Source organism: Diospyros lotus, chromosome 12 (assembly GCF_014633365.1).
Source record: "Diospyros lotus cultivar Yz01 chromosome 12, ASM1463336v1, whole genome shotgun sequence".
Classification (NCBI taxonomy): Eukaryota; Viridiplantae; Streptophyta; class Magnoliopsida; order Ericales; family Ebenaceae; genus Diospyros; species Diospyros lotus.
Window position 1 is genome coordinate 4,704,417 of NC_068349.1, and position 22,208 is coordinate 4,726,624.

At 34.7% G+C, this 22,208-nt stretch overlaps 2 protein-coding genes across 2 annotated transcripts; both read left to right on the forward strand.

Annotated features, from left to right (window-relative positions):
- Window positions 1-3,349: 3,349 nt before the first annotated feature.
- LOC127814042 (EID1-like F-box protein 3) lies at window positions 3,350-4,598 on the forward strand. The gene has a single exon (XM_052355265.1). The coding sequence runs from the start codon at window positions 3,378-3,380 to the stop codon at window positions 4,302-4,304; it is 927 nt and encodes a 308-aa protein (XP_052211225.1). The 5' UTR covers window positions 3,350-3,377; the 3' UTR covers window positions 4,305-4,598.
- Window positions 4,599-11,234: 6,636 nt separating this feature from the next.
- Window positions 11,235-22,151, forward strand: LOC127787060 (CSC1-like protein At4g02900). The gene is made up of 11 exons (XM_052314911.1): window positions 11,235-11,548; window positions 11,822-11,983; window positions 13,141-13,276; window positions 14,525-14,626; window positions 14,880-14,999; window positions 15,131-15,211; window positions 17,478-17,818; window positions 18,591-18,836; window positions 19,460-19,784; window positions 20,583-20,816; window positions 21,756-22,151. Exons 1-11 carry the CDS (start codon window positions 11,235-11,237, stop codon window positions 21,981-21,983), a joined length of 2,289 nt encoding a protein of 762 aa, XP_052170871.1. The 3' UTR covers window positions 21,984-22,151.
- Window positions 22,152-22,208: the final 57 nt, after the last annotated feature.

Genomic DNA, 22,208 nt, shown 5'->3' on the forward strand with positions numbered 1-22,208 from the left:
CCATATTCCTCAATGTAACTCCCCATAACAGAATCTAACACTTTTTTCTTAACATTCCTACAAACACTAGTGCTGACCTCCACTTTCAATAACTTCCTACATAGAGAGTTGCAAGCTTAATTCTAGGTTCTGACACAATTAATTCCCTAAAATGTTTTGCTATAAAAGAAGATCTAACAAGTTTATTTTTGTTATCCCCCCTATAACAAGTATGTTCAGGCTTAAAAGTCTTTATGGTCAAGCTGGCATCACTCTTTTCCTTAGAACCAAATAGCACAAATGGACATTTATCAACACATACAAATTGAACCCTCTTAGAATCATTTTTCTTCAACCTTAGTTTTTTACCCTTAACCACAGAATACTTTATAACAGCTTGCTTAAATTCTACAGTGCTTTCAAAGGACATACCAAGACAAAAATCAAGAATATGTGCCTCATAGTCAAACCTTATTCGGGAACTAGGCTTCACAACAAACTGTTCCCCATCTTCTGAGTCAGATTCACTAGAAGTATCAGAGAAACTACTCGGATCGTCACTTGGAATGTAGATTGAATGATTGCTGCTATCAGAGTCTTCTTCCCCATTAATATCTGTACAAAATGCAAGATATGCAAATGTCATATTTTAAATACAAGCTAATGTAAATGAAGTGATAATTTATGGTAAATACCTGCATTTTCACCTACAGCTACTGCTCTGTCATTCTCCCTATTTGCATCATCCCAATCATTAGCAGTTGCATCAATAATGGCAGTATCTTCATCTAGATCTACCTCTACAGCATCTTCTCCCTCTCCATCTCCCTCATTTCTTAGAATCCCTTCAATCCTTGCTCTCTTCTCTCTAATATTTTGCCTTGCAGCTTGCAATTCCTCATCTTCATCGTCGAAAAAGTTTGTAACATCTTCCACTAGATCATCAAAAGTTGCATCAAATGGCTCTTCGTCAAAGACTACCTCTTCCACATGTTCCTCATTAGCTACATCATCTGCCACTTGAGTTCCCTCACAACTCCCAAAACTAGTTTGTTGCCCTACTGCCTCTTCATAAGCTACTAAACTAGTTTTTAGTGGGGGACCAACTTTTTTAGCAAATTTACCTAATTGACCCTCATTTATAGACTCATGAGATATAAGAACATGTGGTTGAAGAGAGTTATTAGTTGGAACGTAATCTACTTTACCTTAACACTCAAAGTATATGTCCAATGTGTCCCCATCAACTACGCCTTTACATATTTTGAAAATACTCTCATCATTCGATATCTCACCAAAGTTATCTTTACACTTCAAATAAATTGCACTAACCTTGTTGAATTTTAAGTGATGGGCAATAGCCCAAGTCACTGCAGGAAATGAGAACGTTTCAAAGTCAAAGTCCACTTCAATCTCCCTATTCTCCTCCCCCCACATAGCTACTTTCTTCCTTTACCATGACACCACCGTGAAAAAGTCTCAACTTTACTGTCAAGTCACACATTCTACCAAACAAAAAAAAAAAAAAAAAAAACAAGAAAAATAAAATGCATGTTAGTTGCCAACTAGGTTATTATAATATTGTTAATTTACATACACTCAGTCAGCACCCTTACCACAAAATGACATATAGATAACCACTAAACAAGCAAATGAAAGTAATCATAATCTACAATAATTTGGGGACCACAATAACATAGCCACCTACAAGCACAAACCCACTCGTCTGCCATTTCAAAAACCATTCAAAAACAACAGAAGCACAAACCCACAACTGTCGAACATACCCATAACCCTCCAAAAACCCATTCGAACAACCCTATAACTGTCGAAAAACCCATTCAAACAAACCCAACATACAAGATAAATGAGCAAATTTACACATATATTTAGCAGAAATAGAGACCAATTTCGAGTGCGCACATCCAGTCGACAACTCACCCTTCAACGGAGTAATAGAAGAACTCGAAATCTTCTTTGGCACATTCAACGTTGCGAGCTTCGACTGCTAGAGAGAGTGTGACTTCGACGACCTTCGATGGTTTTGCCTTTGATGGTTTTGCCTTCGATGAGTTGGGAATTAGGTTTTGGCTAAATTAGGTTTCGATGGTTTTCGCTAAATTAGATAAGTTTGGGAATCAGGTTTCACTAAATTAGGTTTCAAAATCTAAATTAGGTTTGGTTTGTAAATTTAATTTTTATTTTTTAAAAATAGACGTGTTTTATTTCTTACACGTGGACGTTTAAAATATTGCATACGTATCATCTCACGCCCCTTAAAGGACGTGTGATATCACGCATAGACGGATGTAGACGACAATGACTAAACATGTAAATTTTTAATTGTTTAGAGATCGAAAGTTAAGATTTTTTAGGTGAGGGACTGAATGTCATATTTTTAAATAGTTTAAGAACTTTAAGATGTATTAAGCCTTTAGTTTTTAGATTTTTTTAAACTAATGATTTTTTAAAATGAATTTATTAAAGATATTCCTAATATTTTTGTTTTTGCTACTGATGATCCATTATTATTATTATTATTATTATTATATGTTGCTAATGCACAATTCTTGCATATATGGCTGCATTGTTAATTTTTGATTTGTGATGATTTTGACGTTGTCGTTATCATCTTAAAATATTAGTTAAACAATGAAAAATACGTTTTAAGAACATTTTTAAAAATAATTACATTTCCAGGAAATTATTTTTTTTCAGAAAAAACACTTATCTAAGAATCGTCTTCAATTTTTTAAAGTCAAAACGGTCGGGGCATTCAGGTCAAGTTGTCAGTTGACTCTTGATCGCGACACGCCTCTAATTTTGGGCAGGCACACAATCCAACGGCTCGGTTCGGTCACCAATTAGGAACTCCTTTTCCTTTGTATTATTTATGGTAAGTTTAATTATGTTTGCTTCTCTGGAGTTGCATTGCCCATGCTATGACCATGTGGCGACGCATTACAAAACAAAGTGTCGCGTCTCCGACAGGGCTGCAAAAGTCAGATGCTACACGTGTACGTCCCTAATTGCTTCACGCGTAGGTAGGAATTATTACCTCAATGAAACGGGAATAGAATACTCCAAGATATTTCGTGCCGAATCTCGGATTAGGGTGTTTCAAGCCTTATGGACAAGCCACGTGGACCCTACGATATTTCGAGCCATGGAAAGATATTTCCCGCACGGGAACGTGGCCAACCGATGCTGTGTTCCTTGATTCCACACAAATGCAAGCGTGCAATAACATTCGTCCACGCATCAATCAAGCAATTTCCAGCACGACACGTGGTGGAATCTACGCCCTTGATCTCAGACCGTTAATCTCCTATGCCCTGGTTGACACGTGTCCGTCTAGTACATTTCTGAAGTCATCTATTTATGGAATCGCGTGTACGATGTCTCACCGAGATGCCGAAGCCAGATCGCTGCCGGAAATGAGTGCGAGCCAGAAGCCTAGGTTGAACCCGGCCGGCGAGGGCTCCGAGCCCGGCGATTCGGGGATACTCAACGAGCGGGTACTCCTCCTTGTATTAAACTCTCTGCAGTGGGATATCCACGTGCTCTGCCACACAGCGGCTGTTAGCCGGAAGCTTCGAGCGGTCGCGAAGAGGATTTTGTGGAGGGAACTGTGCGTTTATCGCGCGGCGCGCATGATAGCGGCATTGACGAACGGCGGGCCGAACAGCCGGATCGGAGGCGGATGGCAGGCGTTGGCCAAGCTGCTCTTCTTCTGCTGCGGCTGCGCGTCGACTCGTAATTTCCCGGTGAGTCACGCATTGCCGGGCCACTTCGTGAAGGCGTCTCGGTTTTCCAAGACGTCGGGTCGGAGCTTCCTAACGAAGAAATGCAGGGGCGACCTGCTGTACGTGAGCGACCCGTGCGAGCATCCAGGAGGCAGCAACGGGGAGGAGGATTTGGGGATTTACAGAGGGGTATTTCGGGGATTCATGAAATCAAGGACGAGGGCTTGCCTGATCGCTCGCCAGGTGGAGCTCGAGGAAAGGGTGAGGTGTCCTTACTGTGGGGCCCGCGTGTGGAGTATGACCGCTGCTAAGCTCGTCCCAAGAACTGCAGCTTGGCGGCTCGGTTCGCGTGACGGTGGCCTGGAGTTTTTCGTCTGTTTGAACGGCCATATGCACGGCTCGTGTTGGTTAGTCCCTCTGTCGTCCGATGAAGCTGCTGCTGCCAACACGGACGATCAGGATTGCAGTGATCACAGCGAAGACGATGGTGGCGGGCCCAGTGGATACGGTGGTGCTGATCGGACGGACACGATGACTAACGGAAGTATGAGCTCGGTTGATGAGTTCGTCGCCCGCTGATTGAAGTCTATGAGTGAAGCCATCTCTTGCCACGTCAACGGAGACCAGGGTTTTTGGATGCCCGCCCGCCAGTCTTCAGAATAATCCACTTGTAAATTCTGTGTGCCATTCTCCCTCGTATTACAATTTTGTTTGAATGGTTTCGCATAATAAAAGAGACATTAGTTTCTTATTGTTGGGGGCGCAGTCACTTCATAGTAAATAGCTTTCGCAGTCACTTTTATTTTTTTTATAAAAAATATGTATTGTATTATCATTTAAAATTTCTTTCTATAAAATTTATTTTTCAATGAAGTGAGATGATTTTTATTTTCTAGACAATATTACTTAAAATTAAATTTTAGGTAATATAATCAAACACACTTTTAACGCGATAATATCACCGTTATTTTCACCGAGCCACCCGGGGCTGATAGAGTATGAGTATGAATTAGATTTATGGAGTATATTTATTTTTTTTTAAATATTATTTAAGCACTCGCATGTGTTTTTAGTGACACTCTTATAGTATATAATAATTGTGAAAATTGAGATTGTTGGCTAACAAAGTCCGTTAAGAATGTTTGTGATCCTGAGCGAGAGTTATTTTAGTGGGTATTTTAATAATATAAATAAATATTAAAATTATTTCAATTTTATTTTATTTATTTTTTGAGATGAAAAATTACTAATTAAATTTTTTATTTAAGCTTAGAAAATAATTTCTTAATTAACAATATAGAGAAAAAAATATTTAAAAATATAAGAAAAAAAGTAAAGAATTTACTGTCGAATTTTATAAATTAAAACTCATCGATTTTTTTTTATTTTTTTAATATTCAAGTTAATGCAAATTTTTTAAACAAAATTTTTGCTATTCACATAATTATTTTATCAATTTTTTTAAAAAAATAATAATATTTTTTATTTTTTTAATTATGTTACTATTTATTACCTATTATTAAAAAATGATCTGTGAACTTTGAGAGTTGGGAGTTTCTTTGTTTAAATGATCTCTTATTATTTATTATTTAATATTAAAAGATAATTTATAGACTTTGAGAGTAAGGAAGCTTTCTCTTTCAAATGAAACAAAAAAAAATAGAGTATGTATTTAAATAAAAATTATAATATAACATAATGTTTTGCATTTTAAAACATATTTTTTTAAAATAATTACTGATTTTGGGCCCCTACCCGTGCCTTAGCCAGCCTAGTGGCGTAAAGGAAACGAAAATTGGATTAGAAGCATGGAGGGAGATATGGAGATAAAAGGACAGAGAGGGATAATGGGTTCCACGTTGGCTATGGTTGGATTTTATCTTTTAAGAGAGAGAGAGAGAGAGAGTTAAATTGAAGAGATTTAATTGAATCGACTTAAAGTAATTGGTTCGATTTTTTTAATTGAATTAAAGTGATTGATTTGATTTTTTAATGGATCAGTTTGGTTTAGGGTCCAAAAAAACTAGACTTGATTAAAATTAGTTCGATTCTAAGGGTAAGCATTTTGATTCATGGATTTGATCAAATCCGATTAATATATATATCTACATAAATTAAAGATATATAATATAAATATATTATCATTAAGTGTTACTTGACATATTTTGTGAATTTATTAGTCATTTAGTATGAATTACCTGTCATTATTTAAAGCAAATTACTAATTGTTACCCAACGTGCTTAGGTGTAAATTGTTTATTTATCATTGATATTTCTTTTTAAAAATTACATAATAAAAATTTCAAATTAAAAAATTATTATATGTAATTTAAATTAATAATTAAACTTAATTAATTCAATTTTTATTGAGTGGGATCAATTGAGATTTATTCAAATTATAGATTAATATTTAATCTATATTGATTCAATTATTGAGGAGAAAGAGAATGTCATCTGGTATAATATATATATAATAAAAAAATTATATATATGAATTTTGTTATATATATATATTATGAGTATTTTTCGCACTATTATTTATGAGTCGAACACGACCCAGCAAGCCGGCCTAATTGGGAATGGACCCAAGACCGAACTTGTCAGAACAAGATCACACATTGCTAAGACTCGAACTCGGACCGCCGAACCAAACGAGCTCTAACGAGCTCCCAAAACCAACCAAACGAGCTCACTAGCTTGACTATTTAGTTCGCATAGCGACATTGTTACTAAATAACTGGAGGCATGGATCCATCTACTTTATCTAAAATAAAACAGATCTTTAGTAACACAGAACCCACTCCCGATTTTATGAAATTGATAAGGACATCTTATTTTCGTGATGTCATCTTTCCACTTTTGGATTTTATATAATTGTAGACACCCCTCACTATAAATAGGGTGCAAAAATACAATTGTAGAGGATAGACAATAATAATATATTGTTACTCTACTTGAATAACCAGATGGTAGTCGTTGAGTAAATATCGTTGTAGTCGAATCACGTAAAACTCCCCTGCGTTTATCTTTTTTTCTGTCTGTTATTCCTCTCTGCATTTGCACTAATCTTCTCATTGCGAGTGTAACGCCCCGTTTTTCGAACGCGTTAAAACTCATGACAATTCTAAGATAATTTTTTTTTTCTTAAAAACTATTGCTAAATCATGTCACTCTTTAAATATATCCCAAAAGCTCAATTTATTTATCTCCAAGGAGAATCACCATAAATATTAAATGCGGAAGCTAGAATCGAACCTAACATCATAACATTGATTATAATTCACTGCTTACATCATGAGAACATAAATCTCTCAACATGTCTTAATACATAACATAAATTTTCAACTAACATTAACCTTAAATAGGGTTCTACATCATCATTCCTCAAAACGTTCAGAATTCAAAGTAGCAGAATTTAAATACATAAGCTACATAACACACATTCAACTGATCATACAACTCATCATGCACTTTACTAAGTGCCATTTCATGCCTCATTCATCCTCGTTTCTACTACGATCTTCATCTGGAATGTTTAAATATTGCAGAGGCAAAGCCCAAGTTAGATGATGAATCATCTAAGTAAGGGAAACAAAACATTTAATGCTTGTGTATGTTTGCAATGCACATAACATCATAACTCTCATGTTTGAGTCGATTACACCTTAAGATTACCTGTCATTTTTCCAGTCTCCCTGCCAACCCGGGGTGTATAGGTGCACATTTGACAAAGTAACAGAGCAAGTACTTAATCCCAAACTCATGCAACGTATGACCGTGAATCTCATCATGTTCATATGCATATTTCATAAATCAAAATATGTAAAATGCAATCTACATGACATACTCGTAACAAGACATGACAACATGATAAGATCATAACACTTGGTCAAGTTGGAAAATACCACTTACCTTGTAAAAATATAATTTTGCTCCTAACATAATTTTGCTTCAAAATTCATGTCAGACTTCCAATAGTACTCAATTATGAACCTTAACGTACCCTGACATCATAATTATTTAAGAAAATCAAATTTCTAATTTTTCTCTAATTTTTCCAATTTCCTCCTATTATTTCCTCAAGATTATGAAATAAATATTTTCTTATAACATTTTCTCAATTTCTCTTCACAATAATTCCTAAAACAATATTCCTAAACCCTAGAAATTTTCTCATAATTTTAAAAATTCATATTCTATTTATTTCTCATTTTCTCTTTGATTTTCAAGCATCTATTGCCTTAAAAATCCATAATAAATACTAATAATGTATTTCTCTTCCAATTTCACCATAAAAAATTCTAAAATATCATTCTAATATTTCTGCAATTTTTAAAGAAATTTTTGAAGATAACTTACCTTCCCACGGAGTGATTCGGTATTCTTCTATATTGCGATGAAATCTCGATTTGCGTATCCAACAACGCATTTTGTCACAAATTTTCACACGAACTACTAAACTCAACCTATAGAATTTTTCTATATTATTTATTTCTCTTTCTCAAATATCTCTCTTACTCTCAAATCTTTCTTTCTTACAACCTTTCTCTTTATAATTCAAGTCTTCCAACCTTTCAAGTTTTCTCTATTTATAGAAATTGAATTAAATTTAATATAATTGTAGTGATCCACTATATTTTATTATTTTATCATTTTTTAAAATTATTTTTTACTAAATCTCACTCATAATATTTAATTATTTGTCCATACTCTACTTTATCTTCCACATTTCTCCATTAATTTACCTATTATCTTTGATTATTTAGGCATACTCTACTTTGTCTCCCACATTTCTCCATTAATTCATCTATTATTTTTTATTATTTGTTCACACCATATTTTGTCTCTCATTTTTCTCCATTAATTGACCCATTATCTTTGATTATTTGTTCACACTCTACTTTGTCTCCACATTTCTCCATTATTTCACCAACTATCTTTAATTATTTTTTACTTTAATTATTTTCAACTAAATCTTATTTTGAATAGACTATTCTTTCATTTAGTCCATAAATTTAACCCCACTTTTTTAGCCTACTAACTCTAAGCCCATTTACTTAACATTTATTTTCTCAACTTAACCCATTAACTATAAGTCTATTTACTTAGCCTTTTTCTTTTTCAATTTAGCCTACTAATTCTAAACCTATTTACTTAATTTTTTTTTTTCAACTTAGACCACTAATTCTAAGCTCATTTACTTAATATTTATTTTTTTTCAACTTAGCCTACTAACTCTAAGCCCATTTACTTAACGTTTCATTTTTCAACTTAGTTTACTAACTCTAAATCCATTAGTTTTCTCAATTATAATTTCTAATTGATGTTAAAAAAATATTTTAAATATAAAATTAATTATTATTATTCTCAAAATGCTAGGATATTATAGCGGGCCTACGAATCATTATCGATTGATTCTGAACGTTGACAATATATATATATATTATGATATGTGATTTGTTACCTTGACAATGACATAAATCTTATAAATTAATTTCAAGTATTGAATAAAATTGGATAAAATTGAGTTAATTGGAATATAATTACCAAAATTAAAACGTTTAGATAAATTTACAAATTCATGAAATGCTTTGAGTTTTTTTTTTGTTATTTGTCCACAAATTTATTATTAATAAATAAGATTATTTAAAATTTAAAAAACAAAGTGCACATATTGCATCATGGTATTGGTAGCCATTTTTTAAGCTCAATAGTTAAGTTTCAATAATGTATATTATTATTTTCAAAGTAAAGTATATTATTTTAAATTTAAAATAATTTTATTAATTAATGATAAATATATCATATTTTATTAACTAATAATATCGTGTTCAACATTCTCTAAAAATATGATATATTTATTAAAATTTAACCATTAAAGGTTACCTTTCTAATTATAAATCTTACGAGGTTTATGGTCATTTACAGTGCAACCCAGTTAATTGCCAGAATAGTTTTCCATAATTATCGTCCAATCACGTAGAATATATATATATATATATATAGAGAGAGAGAGAGAGAGAGAGAGTTTGCAAGGGCAATTTAGGAATAGAAGAGTTTGAATTTTTTTGTCTCTTTATAAGTTAACGTTATGAACCAACAGGGTGACACCCGTTGATCGTCGAGAGACGGTTCCGCGCTTGTTGCCGCCCCCTCTTCGCTGCATGTGGTTGCTGAAGTTCTCATTTCCAAAACTCTGATCTAAATCCAAATTTAGAAAATCGCAAACGAAACCCTAATTTCACATTCTCTTCAGACTCGTCTGAATCTATGGATCAATCAATCAATCGCAGTCTTTTCCTTGACGACATCCGCGGTTCCAAGATTGAATATATCCTGAATATTTGGATTTGATTGAATCCGCAACAGGCAACATTGCGAGGTTCTTGCTCTTTTTCGTCGCTTCGTTTGTTTCCAGACACAGAGCAGGAAAGCGAAGATAAAGACGAGAAAGCTCTGACTTCTTGAGCTATCTGTCCTCGTTCAGGCTTCCGCCAAACTCTCCCCATCTCAACTTTCCTTCGCAAAACTATTTCGCTTGGTTTAGGTGTGGTGAGTTTTGAATTCCACGAACGCAAAAGAAAATAACGCAGGGTTTGAAATGTTTGTAACCTTTCTCTGAGACTGATACACACACACACACCTATGAATACATGTCTACATAATTTACTATAATCAACTTTAATTAATTAAAGAGCTGAATCAGATTTTTGATTTAGGAAGAGATTTATTTTGAACGATGTCAGACTAAGGCCTTGAGTTATGATGAATTTGCTCTGCTATAGGACTATGAAGAAAGAGAAAGTAGAATACGATCTATTATGTACGTAGTTGACGACTATTTCAATGAATTGGTTACAAATACATCTTTGTTAAACTCTCCTGCGAGGTTTTGATCCTTCTATTTCCTCCCAAATTCTAGCAACAAGATTGGTAAGTCTTGCAGTTTTCATTCTTTGCTAGTCTTGCAGTTTTCATTCTTTCTAATAAACATCCTTGTGCTATGCTACTTTCGAGTGATGAATTAATGATAAAACTAACATATTGTTAGGTTGATAGCTTATACAAAGTTTTGGAGTTAAACCAGCATTGGTCCAACTCCAGCTTTAATTTGTCCTGAGTGTTAGATTTGGTAGACAACCCCTCAGCATTGCAATATGCTACAGGGAGTTGCCAGGAACAAACATGATTGCCTGAGGGAATTTTATAGTTTTAACTGTAGATTTAAATTGATTGAGACTCTGAAGTGGGCATATCATTCCTATTAACTTGCAAATTGTAAATCATAAGCTTCGTTGCTTCAGAGTCATTATCATCAAGAAGGTGACATGTAGAAAGTGTTTTAGGAGCGGAACACATAGATGTAGTGTAATAACTAACTTTCCATCATGTTATATTATTTTATATTGCAACTCACTTGGATAACATTTCATACCCGTTCGTGCACTGAAAGATATCTCACTCTATGCTACTCGAATTTCAGGGAGTCGATAACTTTTAGGAGAAAGCATGGCTAGTGTTCAAGATATCATTGTTTCAGCTACTGTTAACATTATTTCTGCAATTATCTTCCTTGTGGCCTTTGCAATATTGCGCCTTCAACCATTCAATGATAGAGTTTACTTCCCAAAGTGGTATCTGAAGGGCATAAGAGGCAGTCCAACACATTCCAAAGCTCTTGTATCAAAGTTCATCAACTTGGACTTCAAAACATACATAAGGTTCTTGAATTGGATGCCTGCAGCATTAAGAATGCCAGAACCCGAGCTCATAGATCATGCAGGACTTGACTCTGTTGTATATATTCGAATTTATCTTCTTGGGTGAGTTTTTAGTCTATTTTTCTGTTTATAATTGTGTGATGGATCATATTATGCTGTAACTTCTTTTCTACTAATCTCATATTCCAAATTTTTCTCTGTATATAGCATTCCTTAATAGTTCATTTTCTTATATATTTTAATTGTTGTGCTTTTGGAATTAATAGGCACTTTCACTTTCAGAAGGCTGAAAGGCTTAGTATGTTTAACCAATCCTCTAACTTCTCTTAGTTTTAAATTAAATGTTAATGATTGTCTTATCTGGACTTTGTGCAGCCTGAAAATTTTTGTCCCAATAGCTGCACTTGCTTTTGTGGTGCTGCTGCCTGTAAACTGGACTGGGGAAACATTAGAAAAAATGAATGTTAAAGTTAAAGATTTAACATTCAGTGATATTGACAAACTCTCAATATCCAATGTGCCAGCTGGATCTAAAAGGTGAGAAATGTTCTTTTGTGCATTTTCTATGTTTTTGTATGTCTTTTCTTGTATTTGAGGTCTATCAAATCATTATACGTGAAAAGATAATGAAAATATATATTGAATTAGATTTTGCTCCCTGCAGTTTTCGTGAAAAACACACTTCAGTGTGATTTTTACAAGATACGCAATAACCTTCCTGTAGATCAAATATTTTTGGGCAAAATTAGCATGGAAAAAATATGCTCAACTCTAACAGATCATATTCATATTGCACTTAGTCTGACCGTAAGAAGGGTAGGTGTGGAGTTTGAACTCACAGAGGGTCACATGCTTTTCATAATTTGCACCAGGTTATATCATCCTTGTCAAAAGGCTATGCTTTTAAATGCAAAGTGTGATCAGATGTTGAGTATGTTTTCTTTCGATGAAGTAGTGTTCTAAAAGGTGGCCGCCTAAGCGCTAGGCGGACCTCGGCCGCCGCGATTAAGGCCAAATCGGCCCCCCTAGGCGCCGGCCCGATTAATGGGGCCCGATCGGCGCCTAGCCGCCTGGGTCGCGCGCGGCCTGGACTTGTCGCCTTGCTCCTTGCTGCTTGCTGCGCCATCTTCGTCCTTGCTTCTTGCAGCAAGCCATCTTCCTCCTTGCTGCTTGCAGCAAGCAGCAAGCATCATCTTGCTGTTGCTGTTGCTCGTTCATCTTAAATAATATCAAAAAATTAAAATAAAAAAATATATATTTTTCCTAGGCGCTCTAGGCGCTAGGCTCCCGTCTGGCCCCAACTAGTGCCGTTTTAGAACACTAGTCAACTATCATTCATTAAGAATCTTGTTTGCTTCTTATTGTGGCTTTAGTTTTAGATAATCTTGGCCTACCTGTTCACAGTGAAATGTATAATTATTACTGGAAGCCAGCCATCAAATAACTATGATATAATTTTCCGTTGTGGTGCAATGTACCTTGAGTTAGCTTCTGGAGCATCTGTGAATGTTTGAATGTACAAGGTTTTGAGATTCCGAATTATCAAAATTTATTACAATAAGACACAAAATATGGAAACATCGTGTGCCTTGTCCACTGGCCTGCCATTTTATTTTCTACCTCGTGTATGGAAACTTTCTAATGTGGTCCTTTAAATTACATTTCATGACACTCTTCTTGTTATTTCCCTTCAGATTTTGGGCACATCTGACAATGGCCTATGTCTTCTCATTTTGGACATGCTATGCGCTTTACAAGGAATACAAGTACATAGCTAATTTGAGATTGCATTTTCTTGCTTCTGAACAACGTCGTCCTGATCAATTCACTGTAAGTTTGTTGAAAGTTTCAATACAGTTATGTACTATTGTTTGTTTTATAATCTTGTCCTTGTAGATATTAGTTTTGTCATTTTGTTTTTCTTTATATAAAAAGGGATCCATGGTCTATTTGGCAGCCAACTGTAATTAAAAACAGGTTCATATTATTTCCTGCACTAACGTGGCTGCAAGTACAAAGGATCAATATTTGACATTATAAAATTATGTTTTGACCGCACTAGCAACTAGCATTTCACAATAGATTAAAGCAAGAATCATAAGGTACTGATCTAATATTACTCCTTATTTCCTATGACTTTAGTTTGTTAAAAACAAAATATTTCCTTGTCTGATCTAAATCTTATTTCTTACTGTGCAAGAGTCGGTAGGAATGCCAACAAAGTCCTGCTTCTATTCTCTTGCCAATTCCAATGGGTTAAAAATTTGAGAGCACTGCTATTTTTTTATGATTTATCTCTTAAATGAAAAGAAAGGGCTGATTTTTGGTTTGAGCATTTGAGTTCTAGTGACAGTCAACCTAAATTCATGTAGCCAACCCCGTGTGGTAGGATAAAGGCTTGAGATGTTGTGTATAGGGTTTGAGTTCTATCATTGTCATTGCTCTAGATTCTCTTCAGTGGGAAAACATAAGTTCATGGATTTTGAGTATTATGGATGTTGAACAACCACTCTATCCTGTAGAGTGACAAGTGTAGCATGTTGATCATGTAACTTGAACCTTGTTTGATCTAGTTTCAATGGTTGTTCGATCTCCTAGCTAACATTTATTGACAATGGAACACATTATTTATCATAAATATGTTGTAACATTGGACTCTATGCATATTAATTTGTCGTGATTGTTCATCTGTGATAGAGACAAACAGTTGTATATATTACTGGTGTTCAGGTTTTGTTATAGGCTTTTAAGACATGCCAGTATAAGTTGAATTCATCAAATGTTGCATATGTAATGTCTCAATCAATTTTGTGGCATGCTGCCGTTTAGTTTGCAGAACATAAGAAAATGTAAGTCTCATTAGTTTCTTTTGTTTTATTTCAGTGACCATTAAATGTAAGTTGACTGTAGCAATGAATTGATGATGGTTGCAAATCTATGCTTCCCGCTGTTATATCTGGAGTGATATATATTTTATCCACTCTTCGTAAAAAAAATATTTTGTCCACATTTTATACTAACTTGACGTGTCTTCAGTTTTCGGTAGCTTTATTTTATTATTTCCAATTTACTCTGCAGGTCCTTGTGAGAAATGTTCCTCCTGATCCAGATGAATCAGTTAGTGAGCACGTTGAGCATTTCTTTTGTGTAAATCACCCTGATCATTATCTTTCACATCAGGTTTATTCCTATTTCAATTAACTGCACCTTTCTCCCACATTGTGGGTAAAATAGCAACTTCTCTTATTGCTTTATTTTTAAGCTAGAGAATTAAGTATAGCTTCAAAGTTCACTTTAATTTCTAGTTTGTGCATTTGGATTTTGAGGTACACATTGCAGCCAGATTAAACTTTATAAATATTTTGGAAGTTTTGTTATGAATATTAGCTTCGAGTTCATAGTGTCACCAATTCTTGTGATTACGAGCATGTAGATTGTATACAATGCAAATAAGCTTGCAAAATTGGTGGCAACAAAGAAGAGTATGCAGAATTGGCTTGTTTATTACCAAACCAAATATGAAAGGGAACCTACTAAAAAGCCAATTACCAAGGTAGTTTTCTCCATATAATCTTCAATTTTGATTTTCTTCGATTTAGATTCTTTCTTTAGCTAGTTATTTTTACCTTTTCTAATGGATATTGCTTATATATAAAATTGATAACCTGCTATAATGTTCTATAGACAGGTTTTTGGGGCCTTTATGGTGAAACTGTGGATGCAATTGACCATTACACAGCTGAAATTGGAAGGTTGAGCGAAGAAGTAAGTTTTGACTTACAAATTGTATTTGTCTCAACATTTTGTTTTTATCAATTTAACATCATATATTAGATTATCTATGGGTACATGCAAGGCAAGGCCCTTGTGTATTAGTGTAGACTAACACATTAAAGTTGAGTTTTGGATTATGGGTTAAGTCGGTTTCTCTCGTTGTATCAACACTCAAAATGATTTCACTATGACGTATTCTAACGTTCTCCATTAACCCATCCTATTAACATACGAGGGCTGGCCTTGGATGGTGCTATGGTTGCTTCTCTCATATTTGTGAGTCACAGGTTTAAAAGTGAAACAACCTTTTTTGCAGGGTAAAGCTCCAGATATTTAGTCATGTACCCCATAACAATAAGGTTGTGTCTTGGTTGGCTCCCTTTCATAGGGTCTTACTACTTTTTACTTATATCTGATCAAGCAAATAGCACATTGTCAGGTATTACCTATTGTCAAGTTTAGACATCACAATGTATGCATTGGTCTAGAGATTTGTAAGCTCTTACAATATGCATGAAAACTTTATCAATTTTTTGTAAGATCTATAATGCACTTCTATGGTAAAGTGCGAATATAGGTGTGCAAATTTGAGAGTAGATGGGGAAGGAGAGACTAACTCAGATTTTAAATCTTTTGATAGGCTAAAAAGGATTGAACCAAAGAAATTTATGTCATCAAATTGTGATTATAACAAACATCTTTGATAAAATTAGTTTGATTGTACACTCTATTAGATTTGAAAAGCATAAAGTTAATACAAGTATATGCATTAGATGGGTTGGAATCACATAATTTAGCCAAGAGAGTTCAGTGGGAGTTCATCTAAGATATAAGCCATTACAACTTTCCACTAAAACAAGACTAAACTGTTTCGCTAGGTAATGAGCTCTATGTTACTAGAGTTTTTGCAAAGGTATAATGAGTTTATGGATGGGCAAGTTATGTGGATCTGACCTAGATGTTGGTTGCTTGTGGTCATCACAATCATATTAATGGCAGTTATGCCTTATAAATAAAGGTAACAATATTATGTACTTTCTCATTTGGAAAAAATACCCGTTTAGTCAAGCATGGCTTTGTTACCTCTTCATGAAACTCAAGTTTAGTTTTTTATTTGATCATGCTTGTTTGTATGTTTACTTATTAGGAAATCCTGAGCTAATTGGCAATCTTGGTCAGCTGGTTAAATAGCTAAAGTGGCCTTTTATCTTTTGTATTTCCTTTAGAATTTAGTATTCTTTTCAAAAAGGCAAGGAAAATCTAACTTGGTGCATAAAAGTTGACAAGAGTAACAATTTCTACTAGGTATTTGAAACCTACCATGTATCAGTTAACAATTTGTCATCAAAATTAATCTGACTAGATATTTGCTAAAGCTTGGGTGGTTAAGCAGTTGACCTCAACATTCTATCTTGAGTTTGATTGATTTCTGGGTGAATTATACTGAATGAGCATAATAATCTGTAAATTATTTGTATAACTTGATGATTTAAAAGCAATTCAATTTCTAGCTCTCTAAGAAGAATTTCTTTTTCCTGTTTCTGTTTTTTAATGTGACTTGTAGCTTGTGAAGAAGGGTCTACTTTCTTGGCCTATATCTAACCCACCCCTCCTGCACTTTATATTCCATATCATCAGATACACTGGAAATGGACTTCTCTAATGAACTGCTGGTGGCTTGTGGGTTTGATAAGCTCATGGGGACCTTTTAACTTCTGTCAAATGTTATTTCTTGTCCTTCTGTGTTAAAAATGGCCATTGTCTTGACCTTGCAACCTTTTCAATTCAAAGGGACAGTTTTTGAATATATCTCCTTTTCCCCCTTGCTATCTATATCTTGTGTCCATTATTTGCCTTGCCTGTACCTGGGTTTGTAAGAAAGATGATTTTGGACAGGGATGTAAGTGATGAATTTTAGGGTGATAATGACTCACCATCTATTGAGATGTCTATGTCTGGATCATATTTCAAGTTATTACACAATATGTCATATTCCAACTTTTCTTTTCTTTTCTTTGTTGCCTTTGATAGTTAATCATTTTACAAACTGGCTAGTTATGTCACATACATTCTTTTCTTTGTTGCTTTCAAGAAAATCGCTTAAAGCCAGGCCTTGTGCTGGAATGGTCACGCTGTTGCTGGGACATGATTATCTTCTGAACTTTTTCTTTTGCACAATCCCAGCGTGCTAGAATGTTCGAGTAATGTTCCGGATTCCAATGAAAAATTATTTATTTCTTTATCTATTTTTGTGTAGGAAGCTGTAGAAAGAGAAAAGGTCATAAGTGATCCTAATGCCATAATTCCAGCAGCATTTGTTTCGTTCAAATCACGATGGGGAGCAGTTATCTGTGCTCAAACTCAGCAAACGAGTAACCCAACTATTTGGTTGACTGAATGGGCTCCTGAACCACGTGATGTTTATTGGGATAATCTTGCGATACCATATGTTGAACTCAGTGTCCGAAGATTGCTCATGGCTGTTACTCTATTTTTTCTAACATTCTTTTTCATGATTCCTATAGCATTTGTTCAATCTTTGGCCAATATTGAGGGCATTGAGAAGGTTTTTCCTTTCTTGAAGTCAGTAATAGAAACGTAAGTCACTTTACTGCTTTACCTAGTTAATTTTTATGGTGCTTAGCCCCTATCATTATCACATAATTTCAAAGGAAGCTCTTGAAATGCCAAGTTAAATTTATTCCATGGCCATTTCCACTGTTTGACATTATCCCAGCGTTGAAGTTTTAATAGTAACAAAAAATGGAAGCTTGATGTTATGTTGGATTAGTTAATGCTGATGAGTGATTGGAAACCAGCCTGCATGCTAATAAGTGCTGTTCTATTTGGTTTTTCCAATTAACAACTAAAAGACAATAAGTAAAAAAAGTGAAGATGAAGAAGCAATATTTTTGAGGCCATACTCCTACTTCTGACAAATTGAAAATTTAATAAAACAAAAATATATATGAAATGGTTAACAATATATACTAATGTTTAATGAAACTACTTTTTGGAGTCAAAGTATCCTGAGGGAGAGCCTTGGTGGCAATTGTAAAGTTGCTTCTTTATGACCAAAAGGTCATGGTCACGAGTTATGGAAACAGGTTCTTTGCAAAAAACAAAGGGTAGGCTGCAAGAAATACAATCCTGTCAACCCTTGCAAAGTGAAGAACCTTGTGCATTGGGGACACTTTTCTTTAACTCCTTTTAAACTCAATTAGCAAATGAGTTGAAAGATATCCAGCATTATGGAGTTTTGTTTTGGATGTTTCTTTTATCTCTGTTCCTTTGGCTTTTAGAGTTTTTCTTTCAAGGAGATGAGTTTGGATGAAATAAGTATCTAAATGTTGGAAATTTCTCTTAACAGGGATGTGATCAAGTCTTTCGTTCAGGGTTTTCTTCCAGGAATTGCATTAAAGATATTCCTTATCCTTCTTCCAACAATCCTCATGACTATGTCCAAAATAGAGGGATTCACTGCTCTGTCATCTTTGGATAGACGATCAGCAGCAAAGTATCATTTATTCTTGCTTGTTAATGTCTTTCTTGGAAGCATTATTACTGGAACAGCATTACAGCAGCTTAAAACCTTCTTAAACCAATCTGCAACCGAGTATGATCCTTGTTTGCTTTTATAAGGCTTGAATTTCATTACTTTTGGGGGGGTGGGGAGGATAGGAATGTTGATGTCTAAATTAAGATGATTCAAATGCTAGTGGATACCGTTGATTATTTTAGCTACTGAGAACGCCTAGAGCTCAATTTTTATATGAGCAACTTGCTGAAGGGAATTAAATTGTGTCATAAATACATATGATTATTGTATAAAAATAATCATCAATAATTTCTGAACGTCCCATATTATTTTCTATTTCAAGTAGGAGTGACCCCAAGGTTAGGAATATATTTCAGGCTAACAATTTCATGAATACTTTTATGGTTTTCAATCCTCCGCTTTCTTGCATTGTGTTAGTTATTTACATTATGATATATACAAGCCAATCATAGAAATTTTCAGCTGTGCATCAACATGCATCTCAGAGCCATATATTACTTTACAATTTGATTTCCTGACTTATCTTTTTCTTTTTTTGGTATGATTTTCCAACTTATCTTAGCTTTGGGGTGTAAAGTTTCTAGATTTAATATATTTAATCTTCATATTATTCATTTGTAGTTAGCAATTTTTCATATTGTAAGAGTATCATAATATTTTGCATTATTCTCTCCTTGTAGGATCCCAAAAACTGTTGGCGTGTCAATTCCAATGAAAGCCACTTTCTTTATTACTTACATAATGGTTGATGGATGGGCCGGCATAGCTGCAGAGATTGTTAGATTGGTTCCTTTGGTTATGTTCCACCTAAAGAATACGTTCTTAGTTAAGACAGAAAAAGATAGAGAGCAGGCAACGGATCCTGGTTCCTTGGACTTTGCTACCTATGAACCTCGCATACAGCTTTATTTCTTGCTGGGACTTGTGTATTCGGTGGTCACCCCAATTCTCCTTCCTTTCGTCATTGTTTTCTTTGCCTTTGCCTTCATGGTTTTCCGCCATCAGGTATGTTGCAAGAGTCTTTGATTGTCATGATTTAGGACTTCAGAGTAAGAGTATGCATTCATATAATATGGAAATGGAGATGCGGAAAATACAGAATAATAAAAGACATGAGAGGCTTCACCTTTATCAGTTCCTCAAAATGAAACAAGCTCTGGTTCTCTCTTTGTGGTTACTATTCAGTTCGACCACAAAGGAGGGGAAGGTTAAGTCTATTTATAGGGTTGGGACCAGGCCTGATTTAATGATTTATTACAATACATCTCCAGCAGAACATGTATATGGTACAAGTGATACAAATTATTTGCTAGTATGTGAAAAACAAGCGCATTGCATAAACCGGTACAAATCTGCAAAAGAATACATGGAGCCCCCATGATCTAGATGCCACATTAGTTAGAATATTTATTCTGAAAATTAAAGGAATTTCAATCGTCTTAAAATGTAAGCAATACTTGTGAATGACCAACTAGTTGAGGCCTTCCAGTTAATAAGAGATATATGAATGTTAAGCGATACAGTGGTTACAGACTTACAGTTGGTAGCCATTTGAGTAAGCAGAAGTAAAAAGAAGCCCTAACTTCAGAGAAGAGTGCTGGTGCACTGTTTGTCACACGAGCGAAAAAAAGAACGTAAAATCAACTGCAGGATTACGATTTCACGATGTTGCTCAATCCTCTTTAGTTTGGATGCTAAGGATCTAGAGGACTTTCTAGTGGCACGTTACTGATGTCTTGCTATATTCTTAATTTTATGTTTTCGATAAATAATCTGAATTGTAAAACTTTTTCTTGTTGCAAGATCATTAATGTCTACGACCAAAAGTATGAGAGTGCGGCATCATTCTGGCCAGATGTTCATCGGCGTATAATTATCGGCTTGATAATATCCCAGCTTCTGTTAATGGGATTGATGAGCACAAAAAAAGCTGAACACTTAACTCCCTTCCTCATTGCACTTCCTATCTTGACCATTTGGTTCCATTTATTTTGCAAGGGACGGTTTGAGTCAGTATTCAAAATATTTCCGATACAGGTGAGTGCAAACACTTGCATGTAGAGCTTTTTTTGTTGAACTTTTCATTGACATTAGACAGCTTGAGTAAGCATGATTTATCTTATCCTTCCAAAGAAATGATCATATGTGTGTCAAGAGATTCAAGCACCCTTATGAGAATTGGCGGACGATGTTTTCAATTTACAGATATATCAACATTAAGAGTGTGTTTGATTGCACATATTTATTATAGAAAAATGTGTATGGTACAAATATTTAAAGATTCTTTCCATGGAATTCATTTTCCAAGGGGGTGGGATGGTTTTTATTTTCTAGCCAATTTACCTATAATTAAATTTTAGGTAATGTAATCAAACACACCTTAAGTGTCTAGCTTCACTGGGAGAAGAAACAATTCCTGAGAATTTTGTTAAAAGATAAAGCTAATTAAACTGGGATTATGGGGGCAATGCAAAGGCTACAACCCACCTTCCCCCCAAACATGACATTCTAAAAATAATAAACAACCTATAAATAATGAAATGCAGCGGGTTACACATAACTGGGGGATAAAGACTTGGTATATTTCTTCTCCTAATATTACCAAGTTAGCCTATTAGGGAATGCCTATTTGTTCTCGTTTTTGTATCTGACATCAAACTTGTAGTGTGGAATGTGGAATAATTTTTGGAAATTTGGGCTAGTGATTTCATTGTATTTAAATTGTTTGCAATCAACATTTATGTACACTCAGTGTACTGCAAGGTAGAGAAAAGTTCATAGGTCTTGAGGTGCATTACAGGTGTAAAAAAAATACACTCGAACATGCCTGTTTTGAAATTTTTGGATGCAAACTATTCAAAAATTCTTTGGAGTATTGTTGATATTCTTTCTTCTTATGATAAATAAGTTCACATTATCGAGCAACAGTGCTACTATTGTGTAAGAATGATCTTTATTCGGAGCCTTTGAACACAGGATGCAATGGTGAAGGATACGTTAGAACGGGCTACAGAACCGAACTTAAACCTGAAAGCCTATCTCCAGGATGCTTATGTGCACCCAGTCTTCAAAGATGGGGAGTTTCAGAGGCCAGCAGCAATAGATGAGGAAGAGAACAGTCCCCTTGTTCCAACAAAGAGAGTGTCTCAAAGGGAGAGTAAATATGGTTCTGATGAGGGTTCAGAAAACGGTATTGTAGAGTAACTATGGTTCTGATTTTAGCACCAAAATGGGTACTCAAATGTTGTGAGGTAAATAGACATTGTAAGATGATCTGATTTGTTTTAGATGTGATTGTTTGTTTTCATATAGTTTAAAGGCATGTGTATATCCAGGAATCCAGGTTTAGTTAAAAATATAGTGATTTAAGAAAGTTGCAGCCTTCCGCCCACCCACATTTTAAGGTATGAGCTTGATGGACGTAGGTCC